This window comes from Phascolarctos cinereus, unplaced genomic scaffold, assembly GCF_003287225.1.
Source record: "Phascolarctos cinereus isolate Bilbo 61053 unplaced genomic scaffold, phaCin_HiC Scaffold_5;HRSCAF=322, whole genome shotgun sequence".
In the NCBI taxonomy this organism is placed as follows: Eukaryota; Metazoa; Chordata; class Mammalia; order Diprotodontia; family Phascolarctidae; genus Phascolarctos; species Phascolarctos cinereus.
The window spans coordinates 230,656,237-230,676,582 of record NW_027555958.1 but is presented as its reverse complement, the minus strand read 5'-3'; the positions used below and the strand labels follow the sequence as shown (position 1 = coordinate 230,676,582).

Genomic DNA, 20,346 nt, shown 5'->3' with positions numbered 1-20,346 from the left:
AATTTTGGGTTAACCAAAAATTTCAGATATCTTTGCTGTTACCATCACTTTGTTTTTAAGCACAGATAATTAAGAATTGGGTTGAGTTTACAAAATATATAGCAAAAAAACCCAAAAGATTACAGTTCATTATAATTCTTCAACCTCTGAATCAGTTATGCTGCAGAAAGTAACCACAAGAAATAGTGGTTAGGAAGTAGCATAAAGAAGGCCACTGTTCTAATGTTATATTTCTTCCTGTGGTTTAATAAGTGGTCCATAATCAAGTTCCTTATATGTGTTGGGCCTATTTTTTTCTTGCATGCTCATGAAATGCCACTTCTCCATGCCTCTTTTGCTATACAACATTTGTTAGGCTGAAGTATAACTAGGCTTTTGCAGTCTTTTTTTGGAAGGAAGAAACCTAAATAGTATATGGTTCTAAAGGAGTTGGAGCGATGATGGAATAAAAATTGGATTGCAAAGAATGAGAAATCTTTGGCCTTTTGAAGATGTTACTTTACCGTTCCTATTTGTATTTTGGGTCTCTGTGATGAAACTAAAAAAACAGGGCTGGGTACAGAGCTTTCACCCAGGATGTTAACATCCTGGGATTGGGGAAGGGCTCTTTCCTTCAGCATACGTGAGGGGAAACAGTCTAGAGCAGGAGTGAGGAACCTGCGGCCTCAGGGACACATGTGGCCCTGTGGGTCCTCAAGTGTGGCCTTCTGACCGAATCCAAACTTCTCAGAACAAATCTCCTTAATAAAAGGATTTGTTCTATAAAATTTGGACTCAGTCAAAAGGCCTCACCCAAGGACCTAGAAGACACACATGTGGCCTCGGGGCCACAGGTTCTCCAGTTCTGGTCTAGAGACTACTATCTCTATACCTTATTCTATACCTATGCCTCGATATCTTTTGCCGACTAGCACCATATAGTCTAGCTCCATTACCTTGGGCTGGCACCCCAGGGACCTGTAAGGCTTGCCTTCCTTCCATTCTAAGCCCAGTGAGAGCAAAGGCCAGAGTTCCCGTGAGTAGCGTATGCTGCCTCTTCTCTCTGTGCAAACATATTCTCAGTTGGACTGTCATTTGTCACTGTTTCCACCCCCAACTTCCTAAAAACAATAACAAGGTATCTCCCAGGTGAAACAATTCCTGATTCTGCTTCTGTTCTGTTTCCTCATCATCCATCACCACCATAAGACACTCTGCTAGACTGGACTTTAGTGTGTCCTATGCAGAAGAATACCCATAGCTTCTAAAGAACATGGATACTCCAACCATTTTGGAGAACAGTTTGGAACTGTGCCCAAAGGGCTACAAAAATGTGCATACCCTTTGATCCAGCAATAGCACTTCTAGGGCTGTATCCCAGAGATCAAACAAATGGGAAAAGGACCCACATGTACAAAAATATTCATAGCAGCTCTTTTTGTGATGGCAAAGAATTGGAAATTGAAAGGATGCCCATCAATTGGGGAATGGCTGAGCAAGTTGTGGCATATGAATGTAATGGAATACTATTGTGCTATAAGAAATGATGAACAGGCTGACTTCAGAAAAACCTGTAAAGACTTATATGGTCTGATGCTGAGTGAAGTGAGCAGAACCAAGAGGACTTTGTACACAATAACAGCCACATTATGCAATGACTAATATTGTTAAACTGAACCTTTCTCAGCATTACAAGGATCTAAGACATCTCCAGAGGCCTCAGGATGGAAAATGCTGTCCATATCCAAAGAAAGAACTATGGAAGTCGAATCGCTATCACTTATTTTTACCTTCTGTTGAGTTTTGTTTCATCTTTCTGATGGTTCCTCCTATTGGTTTCAATTTTTACTTACAACTTCACTAATGTGAAAATATGTTTAATGGGGAAAAAAAAAGAACATGAATACCTTATATGTCCTTAGCATACTTATATAAGAGCTTTTCAGTTTCTGTCCTGGAAAAAGGAAAGCTAAAACTTGAGCATCTTGATTTTCTCATTTGTAAAATGAATATATTATTACTTTTAGCTTTTGCTTTATTGTTCTGGTGTTTTAAGATTAGAATGTTTAAAACATTTTGTCATTTTTGATGGCACTGTGTAATGCCTAATGTATGTTATTTTTTAAGTTGTGAATTTAGTTACAAATAATATGGGGTGTCCCAAAAGTCTTTGTATGGTTTTAAGCTTTAATAATTAAGTAACCATTAAAAACTTTAAACTGCACTAAGACTTTTGGGCCATCCTGTATGGAGTAAATTTACAAATAAAAACTTGAAATCCAGATTATTTGCATTTTCACTAGAGAGAAAATAGTAATATAAAATTTAACGAAGTAATAATAACTTAAATGTTTATTCTCTTATTTCTTGACAAATTATCTGTGTACGTAAAATTTATTTTACCTTTGTTTAAATTGATTCCTTTTTGCTTTTAAATGGCATTTCTCCCAGATATTTTAGTTTATCCCCTCCATACTTCCCCTACCCAATGAGCCATCCCTTGTAATAAGGAATTTTTCTTAAGGGGGAAGGGGAGAGAAAGCAGTTCAGTTAAACCAACCAATACTTTAACCAAGTCTGGCAATGTGTTTGGTGTTTCACACCCATAGTTTACCATTTCTTCAGTGAAGGGAGGCAGTTTTTTTAACTGCTTCAGGGCCAACCTTGGTCATTTTAATTATATAGTATTCAGTTTTATTTTATTCTTTTTATTTATTTTGTCAAGCCATGTATATTGTTTTCTTGGTTCTGATTATTTGACCCTGCATCCATTCATATAAATCTTCCATGTGTTTCTGAATTGTTTTAAGCTGTTTCTTCAAGTGAAATATTAATATTACATTCACATTTGTTTAGTTATTCCTAGTCAGTGGCATCTACTTTGTTTCCATTTTTTTTTTTTTGCTACTAAAAAAGAGCTGCGATGAATATTTAGAAGTATTTGGTGAACTTTCTTTCCATCTTTAATCTCCTTGAAGAATATACCTAGTAATATGATCTCTGGGTCAAAGAGTGAACATTTGAGTCATTTGTTTAGCATGATTACACATTGCTTCCCAGCTCTTGAAGCAGTGTATTACTGTACTTGACTTCCCATCCATCTCCAGTATTGACTATTTCTATCTTCTCTGTGTTTTGCCAATTTACTATATTTGAGGTGAAACCTCAGAGTTGTTTTGATGTGTATTTCTCTTATTATAAGGGAATTTGGAGCAATAATTAGTATGATTATTATTAGTTTATACTTCTTAGTACTGTTTGTTCATTACCTTTTATCATTTGTGTCCTGGGAATGGTTCTTGACATTTTCTAATTCTGTTACAATAACTACATATTGTAGATATCAGAGACCTCTTTGAAGTATGTGTTTTTTCTTTTAGTTTCTTTAATCATTTTGGTTTTTAAAATGTATTTCTCTTGCTTTAGTATTGTAGATTTAGAACTAGAGCTGGAAGGGATATTTGAAGTCATTTAAATCCAACCCTTATATTTTACAGATGAGGGAACTGAGGTCTGTAGGGGCTAAGTGTCTTGCCTGAGGTCTACAAGTAGTATAGTCAAGTTAGGATATTGAATCTTGGCCTTTTAACTCTAAATCTAATACTAGTGTCTCAGCAACAAGCCTTCAAACAGCATAATTTAATTTTCACTAGAAGAGTGACTTTTGTTTTTGTGTTTAAATTTTTTTATATTATTGGTTTCTACATCGTCTTAATTTTTGAATATATCCCTTCCCCAATTGCCTACTTAGTGAGCTCCATTCCTTGTAACAAAAAATAAGCAAGAAAGAAAAAAGAAAGGAGTTCAGCAAAGCTAACCAACATATCAACTCAGTCTGACAGTAGATGCAGTGTTCCGCATTATAGTCTCCACTCTCTTTTCTTTAAGTATGAGCTAGTCATTCATTACAGTTTTATAATATTCAGTCTTGTTTTATTTCTTGTTCTTTCCATTATTGTTGTCATTGTATATATTGTTTTCCTGTTTGTGCAGGCTTTACTCTGCCTCAGTTCATGTAAGTTTTCCCATGCTTTCAATTCTTCCTATTGTTTCTCATAGCATGGTAATTTTCCATTACATTCATGTGCCACAATTTGTTTAGCCATTCTTCAGTCAATGGATAGTCCATACTTTTAAATTGTATATTTGTCACATCCCAATTTCTTTTGTTGTTCCTGACCTTCTGAGAAAAAATCTGCTGTTTTCTTGATTAATGTTCTTTGTTGTGTTTTTCTTTCTTCTGGCAGCTTCAGGATTTTTTCAGTAAGGATTTTTTCATTGTTGTAATTTTGAAGTTATATAGTAACATGTAACATATCTGTGAGAGTTGAATTATGAACATCTATGGACTTGGTAAATTTTAAAATATTAATTTTTTGTTTCTTAAATATCTGTGTGAAGTTTTCATAAATGTTGTTCAGTCATTTTTTAGTCATGTCTGACTTATTGTGACCCCATTTGGGGTTTTCTTGGCAGAGATACTAGAGTGGTTTGCCATTTCCTTCTCCCACTCATTTTACAGATGAGGGACTGAGGCAGACAGGGTTAAGTGACTTGCCCAGGGTCACACAGCTAGTAAGTGTCTGAGGCCAGATTTGAACTCAGGAAGATGAGTAATCCCAAAGTTGTAATTTGATCTAGCTTCTAGAGACTTTGCTTGTTTTGTGAAGCTACTCAGAATCTCTTTCCATTTCGGCTTTTTTTTTTTTTGTGAGGCAATTGGGGTTAAGTGACTTACCCAGAGTCACACAGCTAGTGAGTGTCATGTGTCTGAGGCTGGATTTGAACTCAGGTCCTCCTGCCTCCAGGGCTGATTCTCTATCCACTGCACCAGCTAGCTACCCCCCATTTCATCTATTTTATGAGCTTGTCTTTCTACTTAAATTTTGTTGTCTTTGATTTTATCTTTAAGTATAAAGATAATTCTGCTCTTGATTCTTTATTTTGATATGGTTAGATTTTCTTTTATCCATATTGGTCATATTTTTCCTATTTTCTTATCTTTTTTGGTATTATTCAGCTCTAGCTCATTCTGTGTTTCTTTTCAACTACACTAATTTCTTTTATTGTCTCACTCTTTTCAACTACACTAATTTATTTTCTATCCCGATTTTGTTTCCAGTGCTTATTTTTCCTTGAATTCTTTAAATGTGTCAATTATTTACTTGTAGATGTCTCAGGGGTTAATACCTTCTGTAATTTATTTTTCTGTCTGCATTATTCTTCATACTTTGGCCTTTGTTTTAGTTGAGCCATACTTTTAAAAGATTGTATTTATGTTCTTTTATCTTTTGTGAGTTCTTCTATCCCTTGTCTGGTGAAGAATTCTCCTCCTATCCTTTCCTGTGGTAGGTACCTGCTCTTGATCTCTTCCAACTGTTCCTGGTTCTTGCTTATCTAATCTCTCCTAGCAATCTACTTTTCCATATTTTAACTGTTATCAAGAAGTTTTGATGATTACTGTTTTGTAATATTGTCATAAAATGATGGTATAGGATGATTAACTGGAAATATGTGTGCGTGTATGTATGTATGTGTGTATGTATATGTGTATATCTGGAGTAAGACTGGTGGCAAAGTGACCAATTAGGCTATTGTAGTAGTCATATGAGAAGGTAAGAGCCTGAATAGGTTGGTGACTGTGAGAATGTAAAGAATGGGTTATGTAGTTCCAATCACTGTGACATCCTTTTCAGGATCCTCTCATACATTTAACAGAAGATATGATCGCAAGAACCTACAACATTTTTACAATCATGTTTCGCTATGCAGTAGATATATTAACCTGGGAGAAAGAAAATGAACTACCACCAGATTTAGAGACGGTGTAAGTATAGGACTTTATTCTTTGTGTTTCTGTGTTTGTGGGGGCCTTGATGCATCATTTCTATAAAGATTATTAGTGGGCTTTGAGTACCTTAGGGATTTGTCATAGAAGCCCTTCCTGGGCCCAGAAGGTAATGAAAATAAAATGGAGGCTAACCACCAGAATCTGTTATTGAATCAAATTATATTGAGTTAGATTAGCTCATAATGTTGGATTTTCCGATTTGTATTTTAAGGGAAACCAGGAATGATTAAAAAAGTTTAACCCATTTTGAGTTCCTTTTAGTTTTTGTCTTGTGAAATACAGCATTTTGGTGACAGCTGGATAAAACTATTACTCTTTATTTTTTTTACAGGGCTTAAAGTGAAGTTTTAGAAGATCTGATCTATTTGCATTATCAGTTAGTAATTTAATCTAAACCATGAACTTAAATCTCAAAGGATCAGGTGCTCACATGATAGAGAGGAAATAATGGCTTCAGCCTTAGTTAGCCTTTTCAGCAACGGAAAAGTGTAAAATGCAGACAACTAGAATGGATTTTGCAATGAGCAATATAAGCAATAAATTTTGAGCTTACTACATTTTTATTATGACTGCCTAGATAGAAAAACTAAACTATCACATAGCTTAACTTTGACTGTAATCAAGGAACCAGGCAAAACCGAGACTTAGTGATTCCTCTTAGTGCTATAACCAAAATAAATTTTTTTAGATTTGAGAAACCAGTAACTACATGATTTCTTAATCCCACAGAGGGAAGAGTGACACTTACTATTGCATGCTGTTTAACGATGAGGTTCATACATATGAACAAGTAATTTATACCCTTCAGAAAGCTGTTAACTGCACTCAGAAAGAAGCCATTGGCTTTGCAACCACAGTAGATCGAGATGTAAGTAATATCATTTTATTAATGATATAAAAGAGAGGATTTTCTTTTTTTTTTTAGTGGTCGCTGATTTTTCAAAAAATTTATTTATTTTTAGTTTTCAACATTCAATTCCACAAGATTTTGAGTTCCAAATTTTCTCCCCACCTCATCCCTCCCCCGCCCAAGATGGCATGCATTCTGTATACCCCTTCCCCTAATCCGCCCTCCCTTCTATCTCTCTCCCCCCTGTCTCTTATCCCCTTTGCCTTCTATTTTCCTGTAGGGCAGGATAGATTTCCAGTATTTCTTATTTCCCCAGTTGCATGTGAAAGCAATTTTTTAACATGTGTTTTTAAAACTTTGCATTCACAAATTTTCTCCCTTCCTCCTCCCCGCCCACCCTCATTGAAAAAGCAAGCAACTTGATATAGGTTATACATGTGTAGTCATGCAAAAAACTTCCATTGTGGTCATGTTGTAAAAAACTAAACATATTTCCCTTCATCCTCTCCTGCCCCCATTTATTCTATTCTCTCTTTTGACCCTGTCCCTTCTCAGAAGTATTTGCTTCTGATTACCCCCTCCCCTCTATCGTCCTCCTGCTTAAAGAGAGGATTTTCTAAAGAGAATTCTAACATTTGATTCTCTGTAATAACTTTTCTCAGAGATAATTAAAGTGCATCTGAGATACTTTTCTTTATTCTAAATGTAATTCTATGCATATTATTAAGTAATTTCAAAATACTCCCTGATAACTGAAATTATTAGAAGATATTAGATTGCTATTCCACCAGGGAGTAAAAGTGCTCAATTGTTGAGTCAGAAAGAATTAATCCTTATTGTACTTTAAGAAGTAATTTATTGAATGACAGTTAAAAGAAGTTTAAAAAAATTTGACACGCACATCTTTGAATTTATTTTCTATCCAATAATAGGGTCAGAGTCATTATTTATGTGAAATAATTTTTTAAAAAGTGTTCACAATTTTTTTTCCTTATTTGCACTTATTTATGCTGATTGTAATTTAAAAAATTTTTTATCTTAAGGGACGTAGGTCAGTTCGATATGGAGATTTCCAGTACTGTGAACAAGCAAAATCAGTGATTGTGGTAAGTAATATTAGAACCATTCTATTGTATATTAATAGCAAATAGAAATTCCAGAGTTTATTGAAGTTTTTTTTATAGACTTAATTTCTCTTCATTTTAAGGTTTACTGTACCAAAAAATTTTAAGTATTTCTAATTATTGCATACATCTATTATAGATATCTCTCCTTCTTGCCCCCCACCCAATTATTTAAAAGTCATAATTGAGATTTAGGCCCTCTACAGATTTTAGATAAGCCTTATTTTTTTCTACCTTCTCTTCTCTGATACCTGTTTGTCAGAATAATGGTCCTCTCTCAGAATAGCTACTTTTCCTCCAGAAAAGTTTCTAGAGCATCTATAGATAGGGACTTCTGGTAATTCCATTGTAATGAAATTGATATATTAGTAGCCAAACTTTTCAATTCAAGAGAACTTTGCCTTTCTTGCTTCTTCTGTACAGGGAAAGGACATTTGCTATTTATTCTGATAGTGCACCTGTTACTAGAATAACAGCATTGTTGTCCAAATAGACAAAATATTCCTTACAATTAGTGACTCAGTTTCCTCATTGTAGAATTCAGTAAGGTTGGACTACCTGACATCTGCAGTCTTTTCCAACTCTATGTGATGCTATAATTCCCTTAGAAATTCTCTTCATTGTTTTAACTATCATAAAAATCTTCTTGTTACATCTTATGTAAATATAATCTAAGTGTAATATTGCTCCCCCATCTGAGATAGTGAAGTAAGAGTCATGGTTCTGATGATCAAATACTTAGATATTTAAGGATGTAGTAGTAATGAGTATAAAAAGCTGCTGTTGGTTAGAAATGTGATGTGGATTTATAAATAATGCTATCCTCTTAATTTAATTTTTACGGCTTGTTTCTTGCCCTTTTAGTAATGTGTTGTCAGAAAGGCAGCTTAGTATAGCAGTAGTAGGCACTGGATTTAGAATCAGAGTGCCTGGACTGAAATCTCAACTCTTCCATTTATCTAAATGCTTAAATCAATAAAATAGAGAAAGAGCAGATAAATGAATTGAGTATGCAATAAAAAAACAACTGGAAAAAGAACAAATTAAAAATCCCCAATTAAATGCCAAATTGGAAATCCTAAAGATTAAAGGTGAGATTAATACAGCTGAATATAATAAAACCATTGAATTAATAGTAAAATTAGGAGTTGGTTTTGTGAAAAACAAACAAACAAAACAATAAGATAGATAAACCATTGGTTAGTATGATTTTTAAAAAGAGAGAAAACCAGATCACTAGTATCAAAAAATAAAAGAGTGAATACACTGTTAATGAAGATGAAATTAAAGCAATTCCTAGGTGTTATTTTGCCCAATTATATTAAAATTAAAATATATTTAACAATTTAAGTGAAATGGAAGAATACTTGCAAAAATATAAATTGCACAGATAAACAGAAGAGGAAATAGAATATTTAAATAAACCTGTTTTAGGAAAAGAAATTGAGCAGGCCAAAATGAACTTCCTACAGAAAAAACATCAGGATCAGGTGGATTTATTAGTGAATTCTACCAAACATTAAAGATTAACTAATTCCAATATTGAATAAATTATTTGGAATAATAGGCAATGAAGGAGTCCTACCAAGCTCCTTTTGGGATGTGAAACAAATATGGTGCCAATACGTAAACCAGGAAGAGCAAAAACAGAGAAAGAAAATTACAGACTAGTTTCACTAATGAATATTTATGCAAAAATTCTAAATAAAATACTACCTAGGAGACTATAACAATATATTACAAAAATTATGTACTGTCACCAAGTGAGATTTATATCATAAATGCAGTGCTGGTTCAATATAAGGACAACTATTAACATAACAGATGCAGAAAAAGCTTTTATCAAAATACAACACTCATTCCTATAAAAAACAGGAAAGCGTAGGTATAAATGGATTTTTTCTTAAAATGATAAGAAACATCTAGCTAAAATCATTAAGAAGCATCTGTAATGGAGATAAGGTAGAAAAGCCTTCCAGTAAGATCAGGAGTGAAACAAGGATGCCCATTATCAGCAGTATTATTCAGTATTGTACTAGAAATGCTAGCAATAGCAATTAAGAGAAGAAAAAGAAATTGAAAGAATCAGAATGGGCAATGAGGAAATAAAACTGTCTTTTTGCAGATGATATAATGGTATACTTGGAAAATCCTATATATTCAACTAAAAAATTGGTTGAAACAATAAGTAATTTTAGCAAAGTGGCAGGATGTAAAAGAAATAAATAATCGGCATTTCTATGTATCACCAATAAAGCCCTGAAGGAAGAGATGGTAAGAGATATTTCATTTAAAATAACCATAGACAGTATAAAGTACTTGGGAGTATACTTGCTGAGACAAACCCAGGAAGTATATGAACGTAATTGTAAAACATTTTTATATGAATAAAGTCAAATTTAAATAATTGAAGAAATAATAATTGTTCATTGGTGGGCTGAGCCAATATAATAAAAATGACAATTCTACCTAAACTAATCTATTTATTTAATGCCATCCTATTTAAACTACCAAAAAACTCTTTTATTGGGCTAGAAAAAATAATAACAAATTTCATTTGGAAGAACAAAAGGTCAAGAACATCAAAGGAGTTAATGAAAAAAAAATTAAAGGAAGGAGGCCTAGCAGTACCAGATCTTAAACTGTATTATAAGGTGGTAATTATCAAAACTATCTGGTACTGGCTAAGAAAGGAATGGTGGACCACAGTAACAGAGTAGACATACACAGTAGTAAATGATTATAGTAACCTCATGTTTGACAAATGTTAAGCTTTTGGGATAAGAACTTACAAGTTAGTAAAAAAAAAATTTGGGAAAACTAGAAAGCAGTCTGGCAAAAACTAGGTATAGACCAGTATCTTATACCATTTACCAAGATGAAGTCAAAATGGATACATGACCTAGACATAAAGGGAGCTATCATCATGGAACATATTACCTATCAAATTTATGAGTAGGAGAAGAATTTATGAATAAGCAAGAGATAGAGAGCATCATGGAATATAAAATAGATAATTTTGATTCACATTAAATTAATAATTTAATATTTCTCCTAATTACATGTCAAAACAATTTTAACATTTTTTTTTCAAAATTTGAGTTCTAAATTCTGTCCTTCTCTTCTCTGCCCCCCTTCCATTGAGAAGGAAAGCAATTTGAAATAGGTTATACATGCAAACACAGTTCTATGTAGTAGCAGTGTAAAAGAAAACACAGATAAAAAAAATAAAACCCAGAAAATAAAGTAAAGAAAAAGTATGCTTCAATCTGCATTCAGTCAGATTCCACCAGTTCTTTCTCTGGAGATGGACAGCGCCTTTCGTCATAAGTCCTTCAGAATTATCTTAGTTCATTGTATTGATGGGAATAGTTAATTGTTAATAAGTTATTCACAGTTGATCTTCATACAACATTGCTGTTATTGTGTACAGTGTTCTCCTGGTTCTGCTCATATCACTTTGCATCAATTCATGTAAGTCTTTCCAGGTTTTTCTGAGAGCATCCTGCTTGTCATTTCTTATAGCACAGTAGTATTCCATCACAATAAATATACAACTACTTTTTTAGCCATTCCCCAATTGATGGATATCCCCATAATTTCCAATTCTTTGCCACTGCTAAAAGAGCTGCTATAAATATTTTTGTATACATAGGTCCTTTTCCTTTTTGGTTTTTATCTCTTTGGGACATAGACCTAGTAGTGGTATTGCTTGGTCAAAGGGTATGCATGGTTTTTATAGCCTTCTGGGCATAGTTCCAAATTGCTCTCCAGAATGGTTGAATAAGTATACAAGTTCACCAACAGTACATTACTATCTTAATTTTCCCACATCCCCTCCAACATTGTCATTTTCCTTTTCTGTTCTATTATCCAATCTAATAGGTGTAGGGTATAGTTCAGAGTTATTTTAATTTGCATTTCTCTAATCAATACTGATTTAGAGCATTTTTTTCCTATGACTATTGATAGCTTTGATTACTTCATCTGAAAAGTGCCTATTTGTATCCTTTGACCAATTATCAATTGAGGAATGATTCCTATTTCTATAAATTTGACTCCATTTGCTATATTTGAGAGATGAGGTCTTTATCAGAAAAACTTACTATAAAATTTTTTTTCACAATAATGTTTACTATGTATTTCTCCTCCATCCTAATTTCCCCGTTTATCATACTCTATCTCTTCTTTCACCCTGTCCATTCTCCAAAGTGTTTTGCTTCTGACTTTTACCTCCCCCAATTTGCCCTCCCTTCTGTTATCCCCTTCAGATTTCTATACCCAGCTGTGGATTATATTAAATTAAAAAGCTTTTGTACAAGTAAAACCAATATAGCTAAGATTAGATGGAAAGCAGAAAATGAGGGGAGAGGGGGATGGAATTTTTATAGATAGATATTTTCTCAAATAAAGGCCTCATTTCAATTATATAGAGAACTGAGTCAAATTTATAAGAATATGAGTCATTCCCCAACTGATAAATGGCAAAGGGATAGGAACAGGCAGTTTTGGAAGAAGAAATTAAAGCTATCTATGATCACATGAAAAAATGCTCTAAATCATTATCAATTAGAGAAATGCAAATTAAAACAACTTCGAGCTATCATCTCATAAGACTGGCTAAAATGATAAAAGGGGGAAATGACAGGTGCTGGAGGGGATGTGGAAAAATTGGGACACTGATTCACTGTTGGTAGAGTTATGAACTACTCCAACCATTTTGGAGAGCAATCTGGAATTATGCTTAAAGAGTTATGAAACTCTGTATGCCCTTTGACTCAGCAATACCACTATTAGGTCTATTTCCCAAGGTGATCAGGGAAAAAGGAAAAGAACCTATATGTTCTAAAATATTTGTAGCAGCTCTCTTTGTGGTGGCAAAGAACTGGAAATTAAAGAGGATGCCCATCAATTGGGGAATGGCTGAATAAGTTGTAGTATGTGATTGTGATGGGATACTACTGTGCTGTAAGAAATGATGAGCTGGTTGATTTTAGAAAAACATGGAAAGACTTGCATGAAATACTGAAGAGGGAAATGAGCAGAACCAAGAGAGCATTCAAAGAGTAACTATGAATGACTAAGCTATCTGATTAATGTGAATATTCAAATCAGCTACAAAGGACTTATGAAGGAAGGTACTGATCACCTCCAGAGAAAGAACTAGTGTATGGAAGTATGCATTGTATAATTTCACATATATATCTTTGTCAAACATTGGCCTTCTCTAGTACAAGGTTGGGAGAGAGACAAAATGTAACAACAACAAAAAAAGATGAATTTTTAAAAAAACATTTTAAATTGAGAATAATTACCTTTTAAAAAAACAACTAAAAATATTGGAGCAAAGGCAGGGACTCACTTGAGCTTTCTCAAATTCCCTTTCAAATAATGTTAAAATAATGCCCCAAAACAAATTCTGAAGCTGCAGACGCAACAAAAGAACTAGGTGAAACAATTTTCCATACCAAGACAACTTAGAAGGTCGTCAGGAAAGGTCTGTTTCACTAGGGTGAGAGTGAAGCAAAGTTACAAATAGGAAAGATCAAAACAAGAGATAGAGAGCATTATAGGATATAAAATGAATAATTTTGATTACATCAAGTTACAAAGTTTTTGCACAAACAAAACCAATGCAGCCATGATTAGAAGGAAAGTAGAAAGCTGAGGGAAAAAATGGTAAAGCATAAAATAATTTTAAAATGAACTAAATGTATTTACCTAATGGAGCAAAAAGCAGCTTTGATGGTGATCAGAAAATAGTATGATGAACAGATACATAGGTACTAAAAGAAAAAACAAGATTGACTTCAAAATCCATTGAGTGCAATTAGGATTAAGGTTAAGGTTACATATTTTGAACTTCTAGTTTAATTGTTATTTAATAAAAAGTTTAAGGAAAAATCAGGTATTAGAATATTTGAAAGAAGTGGGTGGGGTGTAATTTTTTTGTTGACTGTATAATAAAAAAACAGGCTCAAATGGCCTGTGAGTACCTTGTCTAGAATGTAAATAGAAAAGTTGACATTATCAAGATTTGTGTGAATTGTTTAGGTGACCTTTTGAAACCTTAACCTGTTTTAGTTTGGTCACTTTTAAAGATTCCCATGAAAATAACACCTTTTTATTTTATGTTGACATATTGACTGCACAAACACATTGAAGTAATTGGGTAAAGAATTTTTAAAAGGCACCTTGGTCAGTATGTAAGGAAAAGTTATAGAAGTACTAAAGATTTTTTTTAAACTGTTTAGATTTTAGACCAGCTTTCTATGGTAGAGTTTCTTGAGATGGTTATTAGATGTTTAAGTTTCATATCAAGTGTGGCTCAGTTTTTCTCATATAATTTGTAAGAAATAAGTCACCATGTTACAGTTGAGTAGGCATTTGCCCTTAATGGCAAATATTGTAAAATACTTAAGACAAGCCAAGTGTAATGATCTGTCTTGTGTCCAAATGCAATCTTGCACTGTGAAACTTTGAATCCATGATTTTATCAATGTGATAACTTTTTCTGTCAATGAAGATCCCAGGGCCTTCATAGTTTCTCATCTGTGATTCTTTTCCCTGTTTTCCTGTACATCCTCCATAGACCTACCTAACACAGGAAAGGCCTCTTACTCTTTTAACGTTAATATTGTTCTATTAGTGTTAATAATGTGCCCATTAAGCTGCCTCTCTGTCATCTTTTATTCTTACTATGTATAGTATGTATAAATGGATCATTTCTTTTTCCATTCACAAATAACCTCAATTAAGTCTTTTGCACTAGTTCTTACATTTAAATCATTCTTGATAATGTGCTGCAACCTTGCTTATGCACATTATATCTTTTTTTTTCCTTTTGGGCATCAAATTCAATGCAAAAAAAAAATCCTCTTCACTTACTGTTTTTTCAGATAGTTTAGATGTAATGCTGTAGCATTCAGAATCAAGAACATTTTAGGTTATTTGCAATTTTGATTTTCTTGAAACTGGGGTTTTTCATCAAGTAACATCGCTAAAATAATGTTGGCCTTTTAAGAATGAGGCTTTTGGGGCAGCTAGATGGCACAGTGGATAGAGCACTGGCCCTGGAGTCTGGAGGATCTGAGTTCAAATCCAGCCTTAGACACTTACTACCTGTGGGACCCTGGCCAAGTCACTTTAACCCTGATTGCCTCACTAAAAAAAAAAAAGAATGGGACTTTTGCAGACGAGCAGTTAACAATCATTGCTATGTTGAATAAAGCAATTACTCAAATCTGTCTTTAAGTTCTGTTATTCATTCTGCTTTTTCTTTTTAAGAGAAATACCAGTCGACAGACCAAACCATTGAAAGTGCAAGTTATGCATTCATCTATTGTTGCACATCAGAGTTTTGGTTTGAAGCTTTTGACTTGGCTTGGCAGTATTATTGGATACTCAGGTATGTTATCCACTCTCTTAATAATGGGCTAAATATTATTAAGGAATGTTGTAGCATCATATCTAAACCATTTGAAAAATCAGCAAGTGAAGAGATTTTTTAAAAATTGAATTTGATGCCCTTGACAAGCTCCCCACCACCATCTCATTGATTGGCATGTGTAGATATACTTAAGGATAATTTATGTTGGTTCATATGACTCATTCGCTAATGTGAAAATATGGTTAATGGGAATGTATGTGTATAGCCTATATCAGATTGCACACCCATCGTGAGGAGAGAGGTGGGGAGGGAGGGGGAGAAAAATTTAATATATAGTTTGACTCTTTATTGATGTTAGTCATGTTTAGACTTGGGGATTTGTTTTGCTACCAGAATGTTTTCCTTTATATTTTTTTGTCATCAAAATCCTGACTGATTTGTATTTTAGTAATATAGTTAAAATAGAACATCTTGCTTTGCTTTCTTCCATATAGTTTGAGAATTTGCCTATGGGGCATTTTGTATATGTAGTCATCATTAGAAAATTCAGAGCCTTTGTAGTTCTCTATTTCTCATGTGTCTACCAAAGCCCAAAAAGCAGGGAATGTGTCTGAGGTACCCCACATACTTTATTCAAGAGAAGTGCTGAAACAGAGGAATAACTTTGATAACTTCCAAGTGTTTTTGTCAAATACCTGGAATGTTTTTGCTATTGAGTTTTCAGTACATTTTCACGTTATTTCATGCCTCATGGAAATGTAAGATTCTGGAAATTTAGGGGAACTTGTTTATTGGCCTATTAAATTGCCAGGGAATTTGAAATTTTTTTATCCCCTCATTAAAGTTTTTTTCTTTGATGGTGATAAACAAGGATACTGATATTTTCATTTCTGTTCATTCCATGTTCTCCCAAAGAAAAATTTCTCTTAAGAATTCTTGAAATCTTATGGAAATTTTTGTCCATTTTTTAATTAATTTATTTTGATTTATCAACAATCACTTCCATAAGCTTTTGAGTTTTAAATTTTTCTCTCCTTCCTTCCCCACCTCCCTCCCCAAGACGGCATTATCCATTTTTTAAGAGCATAGATCTCCCTACCTTTCCTAAGCTGGAAGCGTAACAGCCATTCATGCCCCTAATAGCAGTGTTGATTAGCACAGGAGTTTTGACCTCTTCCATTTCCAAATGGGGCTGGTTTGCCCCCACCCCTCACCCCCCTTTTTTTTTTTTGCTTTTTGGTGAGGCGATTGGGGTTAAGAGACTTGCCCAGGGTCACACAGCTAGTAAGTGCTAAGTGTCTGAAGCTGGATTTGAACTCAGATCCTCCTGACTCCGAGGCCAGAGCTCTATTCACTGTGTGACCTACCTGTCTCTTGGTTTGCCCCTTCTTAAGCAGCCTAATGGACCCTGACTCTTTAGTGTTCACCATGTTGGTTCCGTACTTAGTGTAGACACCTCATCAACTCAACATACTATAGTTCATTACGTCTGAGCTCTTGCAGTCCACCAGCCTTAGCCTCCCCAATAATAGATTATAGGTATGTACCACCACACATGGCTTGAGGATTTTTATTAAAAAGGGGGAAAAAACCTGTATTCTTAATAATCTTAATATTGGAAGATGACACGCAGCAATGATTATAGATTGTCTATTATATTGATTATAGCAAAAGGGAAGGCTACTTTATTTGAATACTGCTTTGTTGGGGCGGGGCATAATTTGGAAACTCTTGGTTTGCTTTGTTAATTTTTGTCCTAGTAATTATTTTATATTCACCCTGAAATAGAAAGTACATTTTGGTAATTTTTATTACAGATTAGAAACTTCTTAACATTTGTTATATAATGAATTATATTTTAAAAGTTTATATTCATGTTCTGACAAAATGTTTTGATACCTGTTGTACTTCTAGGCCTCCTTTGTATTGTTTTGCTAACTAAAGTTGAATTATAAAGTAATATGGAAATACAAATATTGTCTATATATAAATACTATGAAATAGGATTACAGATCATAGATTTAGAGGTGGAAAGGTCTTTAGAGGTCACTAAGTCCACCAACCTCCCCATTTTACAGATGAGGAAACTGAGGCTCAGAGAGATGAAGTACTTGCCCAAGGTCACAAAGGTAGTGGTAGTCAGAATTTGAACCCAAGTCCTCTGATTCCTAATCCATTACTTACATATTTACTGAATTTTTAATCTTGATTTAGCTGGCACTTAAGATTATTTCAAGTTTCATATATAAATATTGGTAGCAATAAACGAGTTGTTAGTATAAAATTTGCTCAAGGAAAAATTACAGTAATAATAGCATACATCTATATACATATTGTATATACACATATATCTTTTATACATACACACTGCTGAGTACTTTATAAAGCATTTTACTTAACCACTACCCTGTTACACTAGGTAGTGTTCTTGGTATTATTAAACTGTTTTACTGATAAAGAGGTTCAATACCTTGTTCAAGGTCATGAGAGCAGTAAATTTCAGAGTTGAGATTAGAATCCCCAGATCTTTTTATTCCATATCTTGGACTCTTTCCCTTACTCCACAGCTTCTTTTAGTGATTGACAGCTCATTTTTTTTCTTAATGACATTTTTTTGGAGCATGAGAACTCATTACTTCCATTTTCTTATTCCCTTTTAAAGGTGCAAATTTTAATGTAGAGTTATAGAACACTTTGTGAGTTGGCCATTTTGTAAAGACATTCATAAATTGCTGACCCTTTTCATTTTTTTACAGATATATTTGAGTTTTAAGAGCATAAATAGAATGCCTTGATTTAACTTGATATTTGCATTAAAATCTCTGTTTAAAATATTTTGATGAATGCAGTAGTTGTTTTACCACTCTTTGTGTCTTTTTAAGATGGGCTTCGTCGAATATTATGTCAAGTTGGTTTACAGGAAGGACCAGATGGTGAAAATTCTTCTCTTGTGGATAAATTGATGCTATGTGATTCAAAATTATGGAAAGGTGAATCTTTTTAACTTTTTTTATAAGTTGGAAAGGAAATATATTCAAAATAGTAGAAGATTCTTTTTTGAAAAGTTCATTTTAGCAGATGTGTTTAATGATTTTATGTTTAGAGTAACTATTAGGTAGAAAAACCTTAGTAATTTTCTGTATGTCCTTTTACAAATAGAATTTTTTTTTAGTCCAGAAATTGAGTCTCGTTTTTAGACAAAAAATTTAGGGTACAAATTCAAATATATTTTCACTTTTGTAATGTTGAATTTGTGGCAAAAAATTAGATATCAGTGAGATTCTTTATTTTTAATATATCACTCTAAAAGTAAATACAAATTTCAGTTTCAGCTGGTGAAGCACAAATGTACTGTCACTGGAGAAAAGCTAAAGCTGAAACTGCTGAGGTTTACAATACAGTTTTAAAATTCCTTGGAAGTAACTTTCTTTCCTCATATAACCTGATCTTTTCCTTAATAGGAGCTAGGAGTGTCTATCATCAGTTGTTCATGAGCAGTTTACTTATGGATTTGAAATTTAAGAAACTATTTGCCATCCACTTTGCAAAAGTAAGTAGTTTTTCAATTTTGAAAACCACTAAAATAAGCAGCATAAATAATGAACTAGTTCAGGCCAATAATACATAGAACTGGCAATTTAACAGCTGATAGCAAAATCACAAAATTTCAAGACTGGAAAGCACCTTACTCAATAGCCATCTAGTCATACTAACTACAACATACCTAACAAGTGGACATCCCAGCTGTTTCTTGAAGACCTCCAGTGAGGAGTAACACACTCCTAGCTCCTGATGCAGCCCATTGTATGTTTAGACATTGTTAATAGTTAGGAAGTTTTTCTTTACATCAAGCCTACATTTTCTGCATGTCTCCTAGTTCTTTGGGGCCAGACATTTAAATCTACTTAGTATATATTTAATTGAATTTGTTGTGAAATGGATTACGGTCCAAAAGAAAAATTTAATAAAAGCTAGCTATTTCTTAACTTTTGTTAATTGCAAACTTAATAGGGCTTCAGAAAAGAGGAATTCCCTCTTTTTAACTTTTTTGTGACTTGGATCCCTATGTCAATCTGATGAAGCCTATGGGCTCTTTCTCAAAATGATACTTTTAAATGCTATAAAATAAAATACGTAGAATTACAACGGAGATAAGTTTTATTGAAATGTAATTATCAAAATATTTTTAAAATAAGTTCATAGGGGGGCAGCTAGGTGGCGCAGTGGATAGAGCACCGGCCGTGGAGTCAGGAGAACTTGAGTTCAAATGCGGCCTCAGACACATAATACTCACTAGCTGTGTGACTCTGGGCAAGTCACTTAACCCCAGTCATCTCACCAAAATAAAATAAAATAAGTTCATGGACTAACCTCAGGTCAGTAATCTTTGACTTATTGTTTATGCCAATACAATGTGTATATCCCTATACCTAGCTCTGAATGGAACTCGAAATGGCAAAATGAAGATGGAGAATTTAAAGCTATCATCACTGTGAAATTAAGGTGTTGCCCCTTCTGTGGACTTTTTGATATAGAAGATAGTCTTAGTTTAATATATATGTGCTGGTTGCTTTAAAAGTCATGAATTCTGTATGATATGCATTTGGATTCTCTCCTCCTTCTGGCAGCCTGAAATTGAATTACATGCTCTGTAGGTATTAGCTACAATGAAGTAAGACCAAAGAATAATATCATCAGGAACTGTAATGCTGCTGCTGTTTACTTCCTCTATTATATGATAATATTTTGAGAACTAGTTCTATCTTCCTGTCAGTGCTAAGTAGCTACTGTACCTCACAGAAATATAGTAACAGCCATAAAACTAGAGTTGGTTCTCAGAGATTATTCGAATGATTTTAGGGGGTAGCAAGACCCCTTTTATACTAGTACTATCTCTTTGAACTTCCTCAGTATAGACTATTCATTATAACTATTAAAAATTTGGTCCGTGTGGATTAGAGGTGAATTTCCCCCTTGTTGTTTAGAATTACCAGCAGTTGCAGAGAGATTTTATGGAGGATGATCACGAGCGAGCAGTGTCGGTGACTGCTCTATCTGTCCAGTTCTTCACTGCGCCTACTCTGGTGAGTAGTGCTCACCTTTTCTTCTTAACTGATAGTTGGCACTCCTTGCCTTTTTTTGCCTTCTTAAT

General features: G+C 33.8%; 1 protein-coding gene across 2 annotated transcripts in view; it reads left to right on the top strand.

Annotated features, from left to right (window-relative positions):
* UBR2 (ubiquitin protein ligase E3 component n-recognin 2) overlaps positions 1–20,346 on the top strand; it is a 145,847-nt gene that overhangs the window by 49,174 nt on the left and 76,327 nt on the right. Inside the window, exons 5-11 of one of the 2 annotated variants that reach the window (XM_020976797.2) lie at positions 5,676–5,806; positions 6,560–6,698; positions 7,724–7,786; positions 15,092–15,212; positions 18,077–18,184; positions 18,656–18,744; positions 20,180–20,278. In XM_020976797.2, the coding sequence (XP_020832456.1) occupies positions 5,676–5,806; positions 6,560–6,698; positions 7,724–7,786; positions 15,092–15,212; positions 18,077–18,184; positions 18,656–18,744; positions 20,180–20,278 (750 nt within the window). The remainder of the gene's footprint in view (positions 1–5,675; positions 5,807–6,559; positions 6,699–7,723; positions 7,787–15,091; positions 15,213–18,076; positions 18,185–18,655; positions 18,745–20,179; positions 20,279–20,346) is intronic. The other variant, XM_020976796.2, reaches the window with a different exon arrangement.